The 22,861-nt window shown below is 28.9% G+C and overlaps 4 protein-coding genes across 6 annotated transcripts in view; 1 reads left to right on the top strand and 3 right to left on the bottom strand.

The window, feature by feature from the left end:
- ssh (Protein phosphatase Slingshot) overlaps positions 1–9,322 on the bottom strand; it is a 43,880-nt gene extending 34,558 nt beyond the window's left edge. The window contains exons 1-2 of one of the 2 annotated variants that reach the window (XM_086905693.1): positions 9,107–9,322; positions 4,896–4,951 (exon numbers count right to left, since the gene is read on the bottom strand). In XM_086905693.1, coding sequence (XP_086761819.1) covers positions 4,896–4,951; positions 9,107–9,163 — 113 coding nt within the window. In that variant the 5' untranslated portion in view covers positions 9,164–9,322. Of the gene's footprint in view, positions 1–1,175; positions 1,640–4,895; positions 4,952–9,106 lie in introns of those variants that run through there. The other variant, XM_086905694.1, reaches the window with a different exon arrangement.
- A 146-nt stretch (positions 9,323–9,468) lies between these two features.
- On the top strand, positions 9,469–11,264 carry Sbds (SBDS ribosome maturation factor). Its single transcript, XM_003695394.4, has 2 exons — positions 9,469–10,425; positions 10,619–11,264. Exons 1-2 carry the CDS (start codon positions 10,286–10,288, stop codon positions 11,244–11,246), a joined length of 768 nt encoding a protein of 255 aa, XP_003695442.3. The 5' UTR covers positions 9,469–10,285; the 3' UTR covers positions 11,247–11,264.
- Positions 11,265–11,615: 351 nt separating this feature from the next.
- On the bottom strand, positions 11,616–13,748 carry LOC100870744 (corrinoid adenosyltransferase MMAB). Of its 2 annotated transcripts, none has more exons than XM_003695393.4 (3): positions 13,125–13,748; positions 12,184–12,553; positions 11,616–12,110 (listed from the first exon to the last, which is right to left on the bottom strand). In XM_003695393.4, the coding sequence occupies exons 1-3, from the start codon at positions 13,199–13,201 to the stop codon at positions 11,877–11,879; spliced, it is 681 nt and encodes a 226-aa protein (XP_003695441.1). In that variant the 5' UTR covers positions 13,202–13,748; the 3' UTR covers positions 11,616–11,876. The 2 variants fall into 2 exon arrangements, with proteins under 2 accessions (XP_003695441.1, XP_086761833.1); XM_086905707.1 differs by having other exon boundaries at positions 13,258–13,506.
- Positions 13,749–14,479: 731 nt separating this feature from the next.
- Als2 (Amyotrophic lateral sclerosis 2) lies at positions 14,480–22,464 on the bottom strand. The gene is made up of 14 exons (XM_003695389.3): positions 21,878–22,464; positions 20,499–21,821; positions 19,853–20,419; positions 19,164–19,533; positions 18,222–18,423; positions 17,786–17,966; positions 17,547–17,713; positions 17,296–17,405; positions 17,010–17,221; positions 16,386–16,946; positions 16,140–16,316; positions 15,861–16,029; positions 15,604–15,786; positions 14,480–15,535 (listed from the first exon to the last, which is right to left on the bottom strand). The coding sequence occupies exons 1-14, from the start codon at positions 22,216–22,218 to the stop codon at positions 15,488–15,490; spliced, it is 4,611 nt and encodes a 1,536-aa protein (XP_003695437.1). The 5' UTR covers positions 22,219–22,464; the 3' UTR covers positions 14,480–15,487.
- Between the last annotated feature and the right edge of the window lie 397 nt (positions 22,465–22,861).

Raw genomic sequence — 22,861 nt, 5'->3', positions numbered from 1 at the left:
TCGCACCTCGCTTCGCACAGTACGATCGTTTAAACGCAACTACAACTCCGAATATTATTATATCTTCCCCTTACTTATTTTTCTTTACTTTTAATATTGAGATTCTGATTCTTCGTCGTAATACGTATTTCCGTTTAGATATTAAACGTAAAAAATTTCTTACTTGAAAAAACGATTCCGATATTATCCCAAATTTATCCTAATTTATTTCAACATTGAATTAGAAAAATAAAACAATTTTATCTATATGATAGTAATGCTCATTGGAATCACTTGAAATTATCTTATTGGAAAAGAGAAAAAAAAAAAAAAAAAAAACTTGATTCTAACGTATACGTACAAAGTTTTGAAAAAATAAAACTCGACTCGAGCTATGAAGAAAAGGAAATATTATCTCACATCGGTTGTCTCAACGTAAAGTTCATTCACGGTAAAAATTTGTCGTACGTAATTCATCGTAAATATTGATTTTTGCGAGAAAAAAGCGAGGCATGGTGTCGAATTTTATTCGAAAGCTGATTATTCAAAATATATATATATATATATATATATATATCGATAAATAATAATTTCTTCAAATACGGAACGATGAACGAGTTGAGATTTGATTCGAAATTAATCCGAGTATTTTTTTTATGTATCATCGTGTCAAATCAACCACCTAACCTATCACGAGCCAAAATTTTTCCATCTCGATTCGAAATTATACTTTTGTTATATATCTCGAAAAAAGTATATATAATTTTATATACGATATGTAAATCGTATATAAATGAGAAATTATTAAAAACATTTCTATCTATTGATTGTACATTGATTGATTCAATATCTGTAAAAAAAGGATAATTCATATTTTATCGAATTTCGAGCGATAACTCGTATTAACTTTTTACAAAGCGGAAATGAAATTGAAGAACACGGTTGGAAAATCGAGGACTGGTTACTGGATATGATCGATACTAAAATATCGATCTTTCCTCGAACAATCATCTTTACCGCGAACAATGCATACACTCGACGTCTGGTTTATGACATATTATCCTATTCGCTGCAAGGCGCACGTACGCAAGGCCTATTGTGCGAATACACGCGTTTACAAAGAAATACGATTTCCAACCCCGCGTGAACGAAGAGAAGAAGAAAAAAATAATGATCGAACGTGGCAAAAATCCTACCTGATATACTGAATGTATCCGTGTCTGGCGTCTTCGAGGAGGAACCCTGGGTTCCGCATCTCGACGCTCTCGAACACCATGAAGTCAACACATGCCACGGGCCAGCGATCGTAAACCTCTTTCCACGAGTCACGAGATTCGATCATTCGACGAATCTAGACACTGCACATAGACTCACTTCATGGCTCACTTCAGATTTGTTGTTCACAAACGTTGCTCCGAGGGGAAACATCGTGCCGAACCATTACCGAAAATCTCGGCCAATTACATTCGAAAACTGATCGAGTCGACTTCGAGTTTCGAGTCCGTCGGTAAGGAAGAGCTGAAACCTCGATGGCACCAAGTTCACGATGTCGGAATTCGATAAGGAAACGCGATAAAACGAGATACAACACAACGTGTCCAGTGACCGGGAAGCAAGAGAGCGGGATACACGTTCACGATTCGACGTACGCGAGGCAACTGAAGTGCGAAGCGAATCGTGGAACGGTGGGAGTCCGGTTATCCCTCCTCCGTCCCGCTTTCCCCCCCACCTTGTTCGCATCGCAACGACCCTAACCTAACCTACCGGACCAAAATGCGAGTCGGTCGGTCGATCGCGAGGAAAGCGTGGAAGGAAACACGGAAAACGGAGGGAAAGACGTGCTCCATGGCACCATAACACATTTCCGCCCTCTGTTTACGACTCTGTGTGTGTGTGTGTGTGTGTGTGTGTGTGTGTGTGTGTGTGTGTGTGTGTGTGTGTGTGTGTGTGTGTGTGTGTATCAAATTTCTTCCAACAAACATACCGTTTGTACTTTTATGGCTTATCCGTTCGTCTCTGTTTGTAATTTTGGACGAATCCTGGCATAATATTGGTTGGCAAGCAATTGGTTGAATAAGCTTGAAAAATCTAGATAAAAAGAAATGCGAATCGAAGGAAGAAGAAAACCTCGCGTAGATACGCGTTACGAGATACGAATATCTATTTTATTTCGAGCACGCTTTTTCCCTCGAATGTATATGAATGATATTGATAAAAATTGGATCGATACAATCGAACAATCTTCGTTCATTTCTCTATTCATTTCTAAATTCGTTAAATATACGAATCGATCAATTTAAACAAAATAACATGCGATAAAATTGAATAAAATTTAATCAAGATGATGAACGACGATTAAAAAAAAAGTGATAATTATTCGAAGTTATTTTTTAGTTTTTCTTTTTAGTCAAAGATCGAGCGAAATAAAGCGAAGTAAATGTATATCATCGATGCGCAGTATACGTATATTTCCATCTGCGTAGATACAAAGGAAGACCTTGAGGATTTTCTGTCATGCGTTTCACCCTCGAGGGAACACCAGTCTCGAGATTTCAGATATTCGCAGACCATAGTCTTTTTTTTTCTTCTTCTTCTTCTTCTTTTCCTCTTCTTCTGTACGCATGCATACATCCATTCATAATCACAAAAGATCGCGAAGGCGTAAATCACCGTTCTTCGTTTTTCTCTAATTTCATTTTCTTTTTTTTTTTTTTTTTTTTCCCGTTGTTGTTTTTCTATTCTTTCAATTTCAATCGCCAGACGGTGACCAGCCGAAAATGTTTACCACCCAGTGAACGTAGACAAAGGAGGAGAGAAGAGAACTCGTCTGATCGTTAACTCGATCGCTAATCCACTCGCTCACCCGCACCGCCACGTCGTCTGCCGCGTTTCCCTCTTTTCTCCCCCTCTCACCACTCTCACAACCCTTTGCTGCTCTTTCCACGCACAAAGCTTTTTTTCTTCTTTCTTCTTTTTTTTTTTTTTTTTTGCATCGTTTGACGCTCGATGATCGCTCGATCGAGGGATTGGAATCGGCGATACGGATAGGAAACGCGGATAGAAAATGAAATAAAAGCAAAATGAGGCGAATAAACAACGGTGCGGCGATTAAACGATCTCCCGCGATAAATCGATGAATCATTGTTCGAAACAAAGAAGAGACCACAACCTTCCACACCGATATTCCTTACAATCGTATACAGACTAGTTTATATTATCGCGCAATGAATACCGAAATCCTTGAAAAGTGGTGTCGCTTATCCAGGAATCCGGCGATGTCCGATCGTGTCGACAAGGAATACATTACAATCTATTAAATACTCCCCGCTGAAACGTGAAACGACGAATATTTGCGTAACTTCGACGAAACCGGTGTTTAGACGGTTTATTTTATTTTATTTTATTTTTTTTTTTTTAAAGACATACGAACACGAGAGGAATAAATTTTGGGAAATTGTCGAAGCGATCTTTTTTTCTTTCTTCATTGAAAAATTACCTTATCGATTATTATTATTTAAAATAATTGCCACCGGTTGTCGTGGAATCGATTGGATCGAGAAGAGATGGCGCGCGACCTTTTCGAACACCCAGTGAGAAAAATTCGCGATAGAAACATAAATCGCGAGTGTTTTGTCCGTCTCATTACCAAGCCCATTGACAAGTGGGCGATAAACAGAGAGTACAGCGGAGAATCTAGCAGCAGCTGGCGGCTGCACGAGTCGAAGGTGAATGACCCCTAATAGAAGTATAAACTTTAAAAAAAAAAAAAAAGAAAGAAAGAAAGAAAAAAAAAAATCAAGAAACGGGCAAGCTACAGAATATAATTAGTCGAGAAAATCGTACGTCGATACGTTCGAAGCGTGCACGTTTCGATCGCATATTCGAATAAATTTTTATCTCGAACGAGTTTTTTTTTTTTTTTTTTTTTACTTCTTTTCACTTCCTTTTGCTCGATCTAAAACTCCTTTGCAGCAAAGAAAAATTAATTTGTATTTCTTCTTTCGAACGGAGAATGGATAAAATTTTATACCAGACTTTACTTTACGATATGATGATAATTGATCGTTAATTGTATCGTTATAAATTATACGTGATAAATTTGAACGGGGGGGGGGGGGAGAGAGAGAGAGAGGAGGAGGAATATATCGGGAGAATTAATACGCAAAATAAACCGATACTGGTGATCGATCTATTAAAAGGAAACAAAACGAATGCTCGCTTATCGCTTGAGAGTAATAAATCCAAATCTTCGTTATACGAACAGAAACGGCAGAATATTTCCATCCGTGTAAAATTTTAACACGAGCTCGAAACGATCTGTTCGTCCATGCAATTCTCTCTCTCTCTCTCTCTCCTTTGCTCGATATATCCGCGATCCGAACCCGTCGAGACGATAATTTTTCCGTCAAGGTTTACTTTACCGATCGATAATTAAGACAAGTTTAAAACCTAACGTATCTCGACCGAATATGATTCGCGGAAACGACGACAAATTTTCTTCGCGAAAATATCTCTGCCTGTTCGTCCAATATCCGCGAACCCGTGAAAGCGCCGTTCGTTTCCGTCCGTTTTTCTCACTCACTGACGCGATTATACACCGTGCACGATATTAACCGTACACTATATATACATTACGCAACCGGCAAGGTAGAAAGTCGTACCGATCAAGGCAAGAAAAGAGGCGCGCTCGCTTCCACTTCCTGCACGAATTAACCCATGTGTTTACATCGAGAAGGATGAAGGAAGTTCGCACGAGACTTTTACTCGGGAGAGCCGTGGAGCCAGTTTAATTGAATTATTTTCAAGAAGAAGGAAGCCGCGACGATGAGAACTGTCTTCTTCCCAAACAGGAAGACTTTTGCCCGCCTGTTGGTTAAGCAACGATTCTCTATCCTCCGTGCTCTTTTTCATCTCACCTTTTACAGCTCCTCGCCGCTTCGTCATCGTCCGCCGGTGCGCCAGCACCCGAATCCTGGAAAAAAAAAAAAGGATCCAATTGATAATATTCGGATAAATTTGAAAGATATTCATTCTATGCTCATTTCATTTCCAGGATACGAAAGAAAAGAAAGAAGACAATGGAATTATACAATGGAATTTCGACGAGGTGCGTATACATTGTAATAAAAATTCATATATATATATAGTTCGAGAAGGATACGCGAAATTTCAAGAGAAATTTTGATAATCGTTTTATTCGTGACAAGAGCGAGGCAAGTCACACGTGCGCTTACACGTGTCCGATGCACGTATTCGAGTGTGGAGGAAAGAAAAAAGAAAAAGGAAAAAAAAAAAAAAAGGCAGAACGCTGTCAGCCAAGCACCTGTTAAGAGGTGCCTTTGTCAAACGATTTTACGCATTGTGCTTCGCAAGTGGCAACCACTTGTCTTTCGCGGGTCGTTGTGTCGCGATAATTCGAACGTTAAAGCAACAATGGTTAACGTCGCCGGTATCTATATCCGCCGAAATTCCATTTATCCATTTATCTATGCGTATCACGCTCGATCGTTTCGCGAAAGGTACAACAGTTCAATTATTTGCTAATAAACATTCCCTGTGTGTACACATATAATTTAATTATCTGACGAAATCAAGTCGGTTATATTATATTTTTCGCGGAATAACGGAAAACGAATAGGTTAGTTTTAAGACGATGGAAAATTTGAAAAGAAATAATGCGAATAATGTATTTTTACTCGTCGATGGATCGTACCAATTTTTTCGACTTCGCATTCGATTCTTAACCAACGAAATCTCGATGAATCTGCTAACCAGGGGAACAAAATTTTTTACACTGAAAAGTGGGAAGGAGAAGGAAGGAAAGCGTCGTGTGTGCAGAAAACGAGCTCTTAAAAATCGATAGGGCCGTGTGTGTGCGTGTGTGTGTGTGTGTGTCCCCTGTCGAATTCGCCCCCTCTGGACACGTTAGAAAAATGCAACTTACCCTTTCGAGATGGTGAGTGCACTTGGTAGGCCGCGGAGCATTGAGCGCATGCAAAGTATATATGCCTCCCTCGCTCTTCTAGCTCCCTCGCTCCTCGAGGGGGCCCCGACAGTTAGTCATCCCCCTCGATCTCTCATTGTATCGCGTTTCCACCGATTCCGACTCGTCCTTCGCAAAATTCCATCGCGATCCAAACCAATATTTTCGCCCAAATTTTCATTTTCATTTTCATTCTATCCAACTTATTCCAGCTTTTTCTCCTCATTGAAATTCGAAATTAATTCACAGACGTAGTTTCGCGAATATTTGTGTCGAGCATCGTCACGATTTATTAATTTATTAATATTATATTTCTGGTGGGATTCTTCGAGATCGAGATCGAGAGAAATCTATTTGGTTTCCTCGAATGATAAATAATTATTTGAAAAAAGGAAGAAAAAGGAGGGGGAGGAGGAGGGGGAGGGGAGGAGGGGGAGGGGGAGGAGGAGGGAGGAGGAGGAGGAGGGGGAGCAGGAGGGGAGGAGGAGGGGAGGAGGAGGAGGAGGAGGAGGAGGAGAGGGAGGGGGAGAGGGAGGAGGAGGAGGAGGAGGAGGAGGAGGAGGAGGCAGAGGTTTTATTTTTATCGAATTCGGGATCAATTATTTGATTTTCTTTCTTTGCCTTTTTTCCAAACTCGAACGAGTTTTTTTTTTTTTTTTAAATATTTTCTTATTTTATAAACACAAGAGCAGTACTTTCCGCTCTATTTCTCGTAACTTTCGTTCCACGTTGCCATTATCATCCCCTCCAACTTTCCTCCGTATCCGAAACTTATTCCCTAAATAAAACAGCAAATGATACAATTCGAATGGAAGAGTATATCGCAACTCTTATATTCCTTGAATCGTGTATCAATCCTGCCCGTTGCAAGTAAGATCCCATAAGAGGGAAAGAAGAAAAGAAAAGGAAAAAAAAAAAAAAAAAAAAAAAGATCGTTTTCAAAAAACTCGTTTTTTAATTGATAGTCGCGTTTATATGCAAAATTACTTCTCTAACGGTTCTCCGTACGGAAATTCTCGTATCTGGATAAACTGACCGTGATGGATAATGAAAAAAGAAAAGAAAAGAAAAAAAAAAAAACGCCATTTCCCATCTCATTATCAGAGAAATAAAGTTGGAATTCAAACACTTCGTTTTACGATAATATTGAAAAATATTAAAAGAATTCGTACGAACTTCGTATAAATATAATACACGTAATTCTAATTTCGTAGTTGTATTTATTTGAAATTTTAAGTAAAAATCAAATATCGGATATTTAATAAACATTTTATTTGCTTTTTCTAATTTTTTTTCCTTCTAATGTATTATCGTGTTATTGATACATATTGATATCAATTTCTTCGAGTTGCATCACTTCTGAATTCAACGTCTTAATAATAATTTTCGTATATATTAGCTTATTCTTAATTATCGTTTTAAAAATTCGATGGAAAATTTTTCAAAAGTTTCGCGCATTAGGGAGGACACAACACTGGAATATCGAAAGCAAAAGCGATTTGAAAAATGCAGATACGCGTGTTTATCTAACTATAGCAAATATTTAAATGGAATTTTCCGTTTTTATAATAATAAAAATTGTCTAATAAATATCCGATATAAAATTACCACTCGAATTTTACATAATTTTTCTTACATATATTTTTATTTCTATATATTTGATAATATTTGGCATTTTATTCATAATTCGTTCGTGATTAAATTTATTTTTCTCGTTAAATTTCACATAATTTTTTCCAACAACTTTGAAACGAGCAATGAACGATTAGGAAAATTCAAGAAGAGGTTTTTTTTCATGAGATAATATTTTTACAAACAATTTTTTCCGAATTATTGTAAAAAAATAAAATAATCGTTTGAAAGTTCGGCTAAACTCGAGTAATCGGGATGAATAAACGTTTGAGATTTGATCGGTTGGGCCGACGAAATGCAAGAATCGACAGCATATTTATTCCAGCAAAATCAGTTTATCGGTCGAAGAAAAGAAAACACGCTCGTCACGGTACTCGTTCTTGAATACATACATATACGCTAGAACCACGTGTTCCTTTCGCTCTCTTTCTCAACTCTCTTTCATCGCTCCAGTATATCGTGTGACGAGGTGGAGTAAATCAATTAATACTGAAACAGCCACTGCTGTTGCAACGTTAACTACGTTACACGCATATATGTGCATAAACAACTGGTAGATCGCGATACTTCGATTTCTACGTGAAATGACGATAAACGATCTCGGAAAACGAAACGAAAAAGAAGAAACGTGTTTTCTTTCGACAACAATGAACGTGTTGAAAGAACGACTTACACGACTTTGGAATTTGGAATATTACTGGATGAAACTTTGCGTTATCGATGAAATTAATATAAACAAATCAATTTAACTATTTAAGTCGAATTATCATTGAATATATGAATATACGAAAAGCTAATTATTTAACTCGAAATATTCTTATACCTTCCGATTATTAATTAATAATAATTTAAAACAAAATCTGATTAACAATTAATTGATAATAATAAAATTTATAAAAATAAGAAATATTCATCCTATGTTCCCTTCTTTCGTTTTTCGTCAATATGATATCCAATTTTTCTTAATAAATCATTAAATAAGTTGTATTGCATTTAGCTATGTATATAAGCGTGTCGTACAATCGTGTAATCGCATAATTCAAGAAGATACGAAGATATCAGAAATGATAGTAAATCACGCATGCAGTTATTTTGTATAATAAATTGTTAGATATAGATTTTCGCAAATGATATCTGGTAATAGAAAGATATGCGAATCTTGCGAATTAGATAAGTGACAATTAACCACGAACTCGTGCAACGTTGTGTTTAATCAGAAGGAAATGTCAAAACATATCATAATTATTTCGTGATCATAAGTTTCTTCCTTTTATTGTTATTATGTACGTTTATGTAAAAAAGAATTTCAAATTATCAAAATTTCCTTTTTCAATTGATTGTATAATAATAAATCAAATAAGAAAATACTATTTGAGTATAGCCAAACAATTTTTGATGTGTTTGGAATCCATAGTATTTCGAATAATGATAGCAATAAATTTGCAAACAATGGATTCTTCGTCAAAATTGACAGCAACTATCGACAAAGACGCACAAAGCAGAAAAACTCACCGAACTCTGCGGGGAATTGGATACACTTGGAGACCGCTGCACGGTAACCAACGCCATGATAAGGACCTCCCACGTTGTTGAAATGTTGGAGATAACACTCACTGCCACTGTGCACTCACGTAAAAACGATCGGATCGTTTAAACCACGAAAAAACGATCATTTTTCACGCACTTCTAACGGCATCACGCTCGCGGCAGCCATATTCGATACAGTCTAACGTAGCGGTCAGTCTGCGCATGCGTACAATCACGGCGTGCGCACCGCCCGCGATTTTGCTTATCGTATAATGACGTCATGTGACTAACACTTTTTCATTTGTTTAAATAATAAAGTAACTTGAAAATTAAACAACTCGTAGAAATCTAATGATATTATTTATATAATTTTTTACAGATTTTTATATTGTGAATAAAGAAAATTACAATTTTTCAAAATCTCGAACGATCATTTTTTTCTACAATCATATAATTTTGAATTAATTCATAATTTCGTATTTTATTTTTTCTTAGCAATTAACATTTCAATTCTTTTACCAACATTATGAAATTTCATAATTAAAACAAAAATAACAAATTTTATTTTTAAATTTTATATTATATTTTGTACTTATAATTTATATTATTATTAACTGAAATAAATATAAAAAATTTTCTTTCTCTTTGAAGATGAGTTTTATAAAAAAAAATTCTAATATTATATTGTATCGGTATAAAATTTTTTGTTTTTCATGATTTTCACGAAATTAATTTTAATTTCTTACAAATTTATATTTATATTTACATAGATTTTTATATAATTAATAAACACATTTAATAATACATTTATTTATAATTATAATTATGTTTTAAAAAATATATCTTCACAATTGCATACTTTTAAAAGTTTAAAAGTTATTATTCAAAATTATCCTTTAAATTTTACAAAAACATTATAAATATAATTTTATATGTTACATCAATAGACTTACGTGTTACATCTTAAAACAATTCAAAAATCTATCGATATTGCAAAGGAAGTTGTATGTGATAACCATTCGATTATAAATCGAGAATTCGAAATCGCTTTGAAACATCCGTAAGACTTATTGTTAGATAAGATTGTATATAAAATAAAAAGAATATTATACAAATTACGTGAATTATAATTTTATAGTCACGTATATACATACTTGCTAAAAAATGTCGAAATCGTCTAAAATTTTTACACCAACGAATCAAATAAGATTAACCAACGTGGCCGTGGTTCGTATGAAAAAAGCAGGAAAACGATTTGAGATCGCTTGTTATAGGAACAAGGTTATCTCTTGGAGAAATAAACTGTAAGTCTTTGACAGCCGATCAAAACAAAAACGTACGTTACATTGTTGATATGTACTTGACATCTAACCTAAATAAATTTTGTCTTTATATCCTATCTTTTTCCTTCTTTCTTTCTTTTTTTTTTTTTTTTTTTTACACATATAATATATTTTATGTTTTATTAATAATTGTAATAATAAAATTACATTTCAGAGAAAAAGATATTGATGAAGTTTTACAAACACACACTGTGTTTATAAATGTTTCAAAAGGTCAAGTAGCAAAAAAAGAAGATCTTATAAAAGCTTTTGGTACAGATAATCAAACAGAAATCTGTAAAGAAATTCTTACAAAAGGAGAACTTCAAGTTTCTGACAAAGAAAGGCATTCGGCTTTAGATTCTATGTTCAAAGATATTGCCACAACTGTTGCTAATAAATGTATAAATCCAGAAACTAAACGTCCATATACGATAACTATGATAGAAAAAGCTATGAAAGATGTCCATTTTTCTGTAAAACCAAATCGAAATGCAAAACAGCAAGCTTTAGATGTGATTCCTCAATTAAAAGCTGTAATGCCACTTGAACGAGCTCAAATGAGACTCAGAGTTTTGGTTTCGGGTAAAGAAGCAAAAAAATTAAGAGATAAAATAGAAAAATTAGTAACAAAACTAGAAACAGAAGAATGGGACAATGGAACATTAGATTTAATTTGTTTAATTGATCCTGGACATTATAGAGAGATAAATGAACTAGTAAGATCTGAAACTAAAGGTTCAGGATTATTGGAATTACTTAATTTAAAAGAAATTGTTGAAGGAGACGAAGTTTTGGAATAAATAATTAATTTTACTGAATGTTATTATTGTTATCATCATCTTATAACCTTTTTTTTTATACATATTCCTTTATATGATTTATTATTATGCTTAAAACTATATATTTATTTACAACACAATTATTTCATATTTTTTGTATCACATATAAATAGTTAAAAATTTGATATAACAGCAAATTTCTAACAATCTTTTAATGTACATATATAGTACAGAAAAATTACTTTTCTTATTATTTAAATTAATTAATATAATATATATATATTTTGATAAAATTACATATAATTGTTTAACAAAAGTAACAAAATATCACATAAATTAGAATCATTTTATGATGATATATTTAAAAATATATCATAATTGAAAAATATGTATCTTATAATATTTTATTAAAAGTCTTTACATAATAATTACTTAATGTTTTAATTACTATGTACATTTAATAATACAATAATAGAATATAATCAGTAACTGATACTTATAATTTCATTAAAGAATATTTACAACTTATTTACTATGAAGATACATTTAGAAAAAATATTACCGCATAAATTTTGCATACAATATTTGACTGTTATGTTATTTTTACAATAAAAATAATGAAAAATAATCTACAAATTTTTTTCATGAGTTTTACTTTTCCTCATTTTTTTCAACTTCTACTCTAGGAATATAAATATTTTCTGTACGTTGATCACATTTGGCTGCAATACGTGATGTTGTTAGTAGGAAGTTTTGTAATTTATTTAGATATATTTGTGCTTCTTTATTCAATAAACCATCTTGAACCAAAAATGCAACATTTCTTTCTACTCGTTTGCATACTGCTTTCGCTGAATGTAATGTAGAACAAGCCTTACCACCACCCTGTTGAAATATAAAATAAAACATAATAAAGTTATTTATATAATAAAAAATATAAAATAAAAATATCATTTACTGGAATAATATAAGTTTCTTGAGGTGGTAGTTGATTGGCATATTCTGCTATCCATTCTTCCAAATCATTGATATGTTTACTTTCAAATGCTTTACTTTTTCCTGGCATCGGTTTTAATATAGCATGACTTAAATCAAATAAAATCATTTGCACTCTTTTTAATTTATCAACATAAGGATGTTCAACTTTACTATCTGTTGCAAATTCCCTTGCCAATCCTATTTGTGCTAATAATTCTTCAGTTGAAACAAGAGCATTAAATGTTACATCATTTTGTGTACTTATATCTGTATTTATATTTGATAATTGTAAATCATTGTCTTGTATAGAAACATCTTCTTTTTTTGTTACTTTTGATGCAGAACTGCTACTGCAAAAAAATTATTTTATTTTGAGACATGATATTATATTGAGATATATCTTAACATCTATAATTTCTTTAACAACCATACTTATCAGAAGTTCATTAATTTTTTATTTTGATATAATTATTTATGATATAAAAGAATTTATTAACAAATATTTTTTCTCATGTAAATTTTTATACTTTTATAGTGATATGATTCAATTTTTTAAAATAGACTATGTATAAACAAATTTCTACATTTTTATTTTATAATATGATAGAACACAACTTTTATAATATATTTATAATATATATATATATATATATTTATAAACATATATATATATATATTATTTATATATATATTTATATATATATTATTTTTGTATTTAATTAAATATATTCTAAATCAATAATATTTTAATGCAACATTAAATATTATACAATAGTTTAATTTTATAATTTCAATAAATGTTACTAGAATGTAATAAAAAAGAAGAAAAATACTGCTATAAAACAAGAATTTACAATTTAATATTAATCCATACTATATCATGAAGTAAAATAATGTTTAGGTTATATTCTTATCATATACCTATTTCTAAATGATGCTCGTAGTCCGGTTTTATATAATAAAACAGGATTTTTCCATATACTTCTAACTACTTCCATATCTATAATAATCAAATCTAAATATAATTACGTTAATATACTATTTCTAAACGTACAGTTTTAATTCAAGTAAGAGAAACGATATACGCATAATCTTTAAATTACTTCGTGATCATGTTTCTGGTTAAACCTGCGCATCACAAACGATGTGAAATATTTTATTATAAAAATTTTTCAACAAATATTTTACATAAAACTATTGTACATGTAGACAAACATATATAAATTGAATTTTCAATAATTTTTTATTAAAAAGAATACATAGTAACTATAGAAATAAACATCAAGAGTTCACAGACTGAATTATCTTCTTTTTTGATAATTTTAGCATTAATTTAATTTTGATTTTAATGTATGTATATATTTAATATATATGTATGTAAAAATATATTAACTATATAATAATTAAAAATATGTAAAAATTTTTTTAAAGAATTTGTATATTATTTTTAAATAATTAATATCAGAAAAATGTATAAATTTTTCTTAATTTGAAGTTTATTTGTTTTAAAAAAAAATAGGATAAAATATAAAATATGTATTTATTTATAATTGATTTATTTTCTTTCTCAATTTTTTTTTATTCATTACTATTTATTATATTATATTTATATATAGATTTGTATGTATTGGCACGATTGAGTAATGAACACCACGTGCGCGTATTCGCGCCATATACATGATAATTGATATATTCGAGAAATACGAGTTTAGAGAGTCAATTTTAGAGACCAAACAAAAATTTATTAGTTGAGACCTATTTATTAAGTTAACATATAAATAATTGAAATTTGTATTCGACGGAGCGAGGCACAAGTATAGTGAAATAGCTTTATCTCCGTCTTATTTTGTTACTTCATTTCCATTAATATTTCTTCAAATTTAAATTATTTATTAAATAATTCTCGATTATATCGATTTATATTTTTATATATCAACTTTTGTGCTTATTTTAACCTCTAGAATCGATCAAAAATATTTTATAAATATATTAACTTTGTATATATTACGTATGTAAATAATAATATATATATGATAAAATAATTATTTTATTAAAATTTGTTCTCATATTTTAATGTAAAGAAACATTTGTATTTTTAATAAATAATCACATATTTTTTATGAAATAAAGTACTATTAATTTGTGTAATACATAAAATTTAAATTCGTATTAATTTCTTATATTTTTATAAAAAATAAATGAAATTTTTTAATAAAAATAAATAAATTATAAAATATATATATATATATAAATATTTAATAGACAAATAAAGTATATTTGTTCTTAAACATATAATTTTATTGATTTGATATAGATACTTACAAGCTGTATGTATGTATTACATCTAAAATAAATATTCAATATTATGTATAACATAAAATTCTAATCGCTACGATCATCATTATATTATTATTATTATATAGGATTATGATATTGCATATAATATTGCAATGTTGTTATGTGAAATATATGTATAACATAAATATATAACATGTCATTAATTATTCGATCAATATTGTTTAAATATAATTCATTTTACATTACATTTAATGACATAATTTGATAACATGATATAGAATAAAGAAAGATTATTAAACTAATATTAAATAATATTTTATGGCAGTTACGTAAATTAAATAATTATACAATATTGTGTATATAATATTGGAATTAACAGTTGAAGAAATATTAAAAATTAATTCTTAAATTTCGCAATATGATGATATAAATGCTTATTGAAATTGAAATTCATTGATGCTTAAAATTATAACAATATATTCATGTATACAACTTTTTTTTTTACAAATATTTAGTCTATTTTGAAAACTAAAATAATGTATAAAAAAATATATAAATAAATAATTGAAAACTAAAATAATATAGAAATAAATTTGCATAAATAAATAAAGTTTTAAATTCATCTAAATATATATACACTGTACATTAATAGTTTTATAGAATTTGATATGTAATTTCACTATTTAAATTATTTTATTTAAGATTTGATAATATATCTACTTATATCTTAGCATCAGTTTTTACTATTTATAATAAATACGTTTATAACTTTTAACAATTATGATACACAAATGATTCGTTTTACAATATTTAACATTTCATTAAATTATATTGTTTCAATTAAATATTATATTTTGAGGTACTAATTTGTGACATAATGCATATATTTCATTTATTTATATTAACAATGTATTTTAATAAATTATTACTAAAACTTACTTTGTAACTTATACTTTTATTTATGTATAGAAATTATTTTGTTGTATTTAGTCACCCACGTTAATTTTTTCTTGTAATATTTGATAGTAACAGGCCTAAAAAATATATATTTTAATTAAATTTCTATATATTAAGTAATTTTTCTAGAAAAATGATATCTTACCTTAAGAGTAGTGAACATAATTCCAAGTTCTCCATTCTGTAAATAAGGTTCCATAAAATCTTCTATAAAATGTATTTCACTACCCAATTGTAATACACTGGCACGAACAACCACAAAACAAAAAACAGGAAACAATTCATCCATTGTCCATAAATATGTAGTTCCCAATTGCTTTTGAACTGCCTATTATAAATAGTATATAAGATTTAATGCACAAATAATATGATAATTACATATATTCAAAAAAGCTAACTTACTTGTGTCATTTGTTCAAATGTATTTCTAACAACTAATAATTTTTCTAACGGAGAAAACGTGGTTTTCAGTTGTTGTAATGTTTCTATTGCTTCGCTGAAGAATGGTTCATTTTGATACGGTAATCCGTTTTCATTCAAATTCATGACATTTGAATTTTTCCAAAATTTTCTAAAATTTTATTATAAATCTCGGAAATTTAATAAATGATGTAAAAAATATAATACATATAAGATAATAATACTTATTATTTGTTTTATGTTTTTAACTATATTACTTACTGATCAATATCCAGAAAAGCCATAAGTGTTATATCAGGTTGTTTATTCCATTTCATTAATCTTTCCCAATAAGCATCATCTTCTTTTTTATTATGTAAAGCATATAGTACAAAAAGTGCCGAATGCACACGAGGTAACAATATTGGATGAAGTATTGCTGTAGCACTTATAACTTGACTAATAAAATAAAATAACATAAATAATAAAAAATCATAATTTATGTAAATAATTAATTAAAATATTTACCTTTCTTCTTCGTTTTTTTCTGTTTCCAATATGTATTCTTTTCCACCTCGTGGTAATGCCGGAAATAATAAGATAACTATTTCATATATTCTTGAAGTAATACTACGAAGTTCAGATACAGCATGACTAAGTAATAAAGGATGAACTCTTACACCACCATAGGTAGCTGTATATACAGCAGCAACTTCTGTTAAAAGTGCTCCTAATGGGTGATATGAACTATCAAATGCTTTAATTAGATATTTGTGAATTTCACTATAATTTTGAATAGTAAGTTTGTCTCTTCCAAAACAAGGAATCTTATCTAATTCATCAATTACTTCATTATTTTTTTCTTTACTAATACTAGTAATTGTCAGATGCTTTTTTCGTTGTAAAGCTTTTTGATGTGACTTAGTTATTATGCTAGCAATATTTTGCCAAACACGTTGTGTCTCAGCAGACTTATCAACTACACTCATAGCTTTTGAACCTGGTTCAGGTACACCAAGTTGTTGATAACACTGTCTAAATATAGCTTTCCATTTTTGATCTGGTGATACACATAATTTCCCGAAAGATCTATATAATAAAGAATATATAAATTTAAAACTTCATTAAAGTAAATATTAATTGATAACTTACATTGGTTTTGAATAACTTTGTATATTTCCATTAGCTTTATTCATGTGTAATGTTGCAATAACTTTTACACCTTCATTCCATGCACCATTCATATTACCTTCTAATCGCTCACCGCTTGTAAAAGTTAATGTTCCTTTACCATAAAAAATACCAGCTGATTTAAATTCACCTTCATAATGAGTACCATCTTCAAATACCATAACTCCATGACCCTTTTATTATAAGCATTTCATATAAACATTTTTAAATTTACATATATAAATTTAGAAAATTTTTAATTATTTACCGTTAAAACGTCTTGCATGAAAAATCCTTCATAATAAATACCATCTAAAGTTACTATTAAACCACAACCATGTTTCATACCATTACTCCATGATCCTAAATATTTTTCTCCTAAAATAATATATTACTTAGTTAATTAGTAATTATTTATCTAGGTATATTTATGTTTGTTAATTATTAAAAAAATAACAATTTTTTTGTATCTTTAATTAGATTATAAAAAACTTATAAATACTTATAGATAATAAATACCTGTCATAATATCATCCATAATTCCATATCCCTGTTTAACACCTGCAGCCCATTCTCCAATATAAACTGATGCTACAGATGCCATGAAATGACCTTCTTTTTTAACACCATGACCATGTGGTAAACCATCTTTAAAATATCCTTCATAAAAGTCTCCATTATTGTATCTAGAATATTTTTATATTTTATTTAAAATATTATAATATTTGGAATTAAATTTCAATTATTCAGAAACTAACTTCATTGTTCCATATCCATTTTGTTGACCATCTTTCCACTGTCCTTCATATACACCTTGTGATGGAATTTCCATTTTACCAGAACCATGAATAATACCTTTGTGAAATTGTCCTGCATATTTACGTCCATCAGACCACTCTAATTTCCCAGAACCATGTGGTTTACCATTTAGCCACCGCCCTATAAATAAAATAATATAAATATAATTATATTTTTATATTATTTTTGTGTAATCAGTTTTTTCTTTAAATCAAATAATTTCTAATTATAAAAATAATTATAAAATAAAATTCTAATTATAGAATAATTATTAAAAATTAGAATTATAATAATTTTTAATGATTTTAAATTTTTAAAGAAATTTTGCTTTATGAACAATATTGTGACAATAATATAAAATTTGTCATGTATATATTACTATTAATAATGACTTACCAGTATATTTTGCATCTTTAAAAACACTGTGCTTTGTGAAAGAGAATGAACTAGAACGTACTACTGGAGGTATATGTCCAATAACTCTTTGTAAGCTACATTTTATGGCATTTTGTAAAGCATATAACCATTCATTTCGATCAAAAGGTGTTGGAGTATATAATACAAATGTATCCTCTGGTGCTATTACTGATATAGCATTCTAAAATATAGATGAAAGGTATATGAGGTATAAAAACTTTTTACCATAATTATGCATCAATATACAGTGATAGTTATATACTTACATACATATTAAATATCTCTACTTTATATAATAATACATGGCAATATGATTTCCTATTTTCTTGTACTAATTGTATTTATTTTTATTATTCTATTTTTATTTAAATTAATATTATAAAATGTGATCTAACTAGATTAAACTGAAATCAGTTTAATTTCAAATAATTAAAAATTGATATGGAACTAATTCAGTTTTTTCTTTATTAGCGTTTATTAATATGATGTAATTTTAGCGAGTTGGAGGATCTGTTCTATTCAAATCCATACACTTTATCTTTTTATAATGCTAGATTGTGTGATTTAACTTTTAAAACAATAAGTAATTTTGAAATAGATCAATCTCTACATTTATATTTAACTTAAAAGTCAAAAAGGATAGAAAAATTTTCTATGAGATAATAGAATCTTTCTATAATTATAAAACTGATTAATCATTTCCAATATCTATCATAAATCTCAGAATGAGAAGAATGATTATGTTCTAATATGATATAACTGTAAATTATTTACAATATATCTAATATGAAATTCGATAAAGATTAACAAATATATATACAAATATATAACTTGAAATTTTAATTTTATGTTTAATTTGTTTGTAAATATATAGTTACCACTGTAAGTAGATATATTTAAATAAAATAAAATTTAACATACTTGTACTGTTTCAGAATCTGGTAAAGGTTCTATCCATAAAGTTTTAAGTGGATGTACCATATGAGAAGTACCAGTAACATGAATAAATATATCAGTTAATAAAACAAACCAATGTGTAGAAAATCTTCCAGAATTAAGTATTGATAAAGGATGCGTTCGTGATTCTCTAATGAGCCTTCTATCAGGAGATCTTAATAATTCTCCAAGTTTTCCAGAATTCTCCCAAAATAATTTAGTTGTTTCAGCTTCTTTTTGTTGTTTTTCTTGATCATCACATATTTGTTCCCATTTTATTAAAGCTTCTTGCATTCGTTCTATACCCATTCTTGTACCATTACATTTCATTAGATTTAAAATCATATTCTTATATCTGTATATAAATATAATGTCTGTTATCATAAATAGAAAATAATAAATCAATGATAAATTGTAATTATTGTAATATTGATTTTTTAAATATTGTTAAATATGATTTTTTCAATATAATTTTAATATTTTTATGATATATTTTTAATGTCATTTTATATAATATAAACATAATTTTAGTTTTTAAAATAATTATTTATTGTAGAAATGGATAATTTTTATTAATTTTATTATAGTTTAAGCATTCTTTCAGTTTCAATATTCAATAATTAAAAAATGATGAAAATTGTTATTATTTTTTATACATATTTAAATATATTTACCTATTTAATTTATATAATGGATGTTGTAATGCCATAGTAATAATGATTTCATCAGTAATTTTTTTAGTTTCATTAGTTTTTAACTTATCTATAAATAAATTTGTTATTATTTGTGGTACTTCAATTATTTTTGCAATATATGTAAATCCACTCAAAGAAATAACATCACACACTGCATTTAAATAGTATTTATACACAGTAATATATTCTTCAACATTAGCAATAATTGTTACATCATATGCTTCACCAATATGATTAAAATAATCCCATAAACTAATGACATTTAATGCACTGAAACTTAATAATTCGGTATAACATCGACATAATGTTTCATAAACATTTGATTCTTGCATAGCACCTCCTTTTTTTTGGAATGGTTTAATTAAATTTTGGTAAACAACCAATATTTCTTCCAAAAAAATTTGGTCACTTATCAAATCTTCGGAAATATTTATTTCAGGTTCATTTATCACAGAACAGCAACTGTAATTACCAGAACTAAAAATTTGTTGAGGACTACATTTAATATTTGTTTCAATATCAAGATGAAACATTTCACCAGTTTTACTGAAATCATACAACATTTTTTGTAAACAGATAGAACTTCTTTTTTTTTATTTTTATTTTTCAGAGTTAAATTATTTACCTTGAATGTCCAATAAAATATAAACCATGATGCATCATAACTAAACTATGAAAACTACCAGCTGTCACATCTTTAGCTCTTTCATTCGGAAATAATTTTGTGGTAAATAAACGAGGTGCACTTTGATATGAATGTGGTTCCAATGTTACCTGTTTATAATTATTTCTGCCCCAAGCAAAAACTCTTCCATCTAATGTCAGGGCAAGTACATGAAATGCACCACATGAAATTTTTCTCAATCCAGTATTACTGAGTTTTGCTACTAAAATAGGTCTTGAACGTTTAACAATATCTCCTGTTCCTAATTGTCCATACTCAATATCACCCCATGTCCAAAGTTCAGTAGATAAAATGTTGTTACCAGTACGAGTTAAAATATTAATCCTTTCATTTAAACCTTGCTGAGACAATTCATGCTCTGAGGAACCAGTACTTGATGACCATGGAAATTCTTCACAGCGTAAACTTAAAGCCAAACTTGTAGCAGTAGGTTTGAGATATTCTTCTCCTATTTCTAAATGTTCACTATTATCATCTTTAAATTCATTTATATCTGAATTTCCACTCATATGTCTGGATAATGTAACAACTTTACCCCCTACATTTTTGACTCCTTCATATACTAAATTAGCCACATTAGATACATTTTGTTTTATTAATCTAGTTGGTTTTTCAATGTTTTCCAAAGGTATATCTTCTTTAACACTTCCATAAGATGAAACCCAAGATAATTGTCTGGTTAAAAATTGTCTTGCAGCCTCTGTATTTATAAAGATAACATTTTTTTTTTCTTCTTTGTCAGAATCTATAGGATTATTGGAACACAGTTCTCCATTTTCTACTATTTCAGAAATTTTTTCTTTTTTATTGTTTTCTGCAAATGAAGTTTCTTGTTCTTTACTAGCAACAGATAAAGCACTAATGGAATTAGTTGAATGATCTTCACTAAATTGCTGCATATGAAGTCCCATAGGACAAGTATCTGATGATGTTAAACTTGTAGGACTTAATAATACAGTGTTGAGGCATTGAGGACATGAATTGACAAAAACTTCTTCCTCTAATTCATTTTCACTATCAGTATCATTTTTTAAAGCTGTTGTTGTTTTTCTTACTGCAACTACATTAAAATTTGAACCACATGCAATAGCAGAAACAGTTCTACCTTCAAAAAATTTAACTTTTTTAGGCTCTATACTATTAATATCTATTTGCGATTGGTTTCCATTAGCCCAAAGTTGTCCATTTTCTGTTACAAATAATGCTGCTTGATCACTAACAGCTATTGATTTTACTTTAACAATTTCATTTTCTTGTTTATATCTGTAATAGCATAAGTTATTTAAATGTTTAATAATATTCAATTTTACAAAACCTACCCATGACTGCAACATTTAACTTCTTCTTTTAAGATTATTGTATCTACTATGGTCATATCCTGAGGATTTACTTTCAAAACATGTCCATTATTATCTACAATAAATAAATAATCCGAATTGGATGCTATGTCGATCACATCAAATTGAGCTCTTTTGAAAACCAATGACGGAGAGCTATTCTCCAAAAATGAAACCTCTCCATAATATAAATTATTAGTAGTTGTTGCTATAAAAATGTGATCTTTAATAGTAACTAGCCTACAAATTATACCATTCGGTTTGTCACCAAAAGCATATGATAACTTATCAACACCCCTCCATAAATGCATGTGTTTCTCCATTTTATAGGATACTTGACAGATAAGCTGATGTGCATAACCTAGAGGTATCTTATTTTAAAAAGTAAAGTTTTTAATTAATAACGCTTTCGTCATGTGATTCGTGATTGAATCTCTTTCACTGAACTTTCTTGCAATAGTACTCGAGAGAATTTACATATTGACATGATTAACTAATAATTTCCTTATTACAATTCCAAAACTTAATTCAACACATTTATGATAAAGCTATATACTATACTATACTATATTGCAACGAATACTTTAATAGTTGATACCATCACACATGATCATTTTACTAAATTATAAGAGAGGGGATAAATTTTTATTATTAAGTCTGATTTTCAATATTAAAATAATAAAATATTAATAATTTCTCCATTATATTAAATAAAATATAACACTTGTATGTATAAATGCGTATATAAATAATATAAATGATACATTTAATTTTTATTACATTAATATTTTGTTGATTATTTCACGTTATAGTTAGAATATATATGCATTTAAATTATTAACGGTAATCAAATAAATCAAATAAATATCAAATAAATATTAAATATTTTTTTAGTACTAATTCCATAACTAAATAATTTTCCAAAATGAAATAATTTTATGTAATGTCCCACCTGTTGCATGTTAA

This window comes from Apis florea, unplaced genomic scaffold, assembly GCF_048593485.1.
Source record: "Apis florea isolate Af1SG1 unplaced genomic scaffold, ASM4859348v1 contig_2492_pilon, whole genome shotgun sequence".
Taxonomy (NCBI): domain Eukaryota; kingdom Metazoa; phylum Arthropoda; class Insecta; order Hymenoptera; family Apidae; genus Apis; species Apis florea.
Note: the sequence above shows the minus strand (reverse complement) of the source record. Positions and strands in the feature narration are given on the sequence as shown.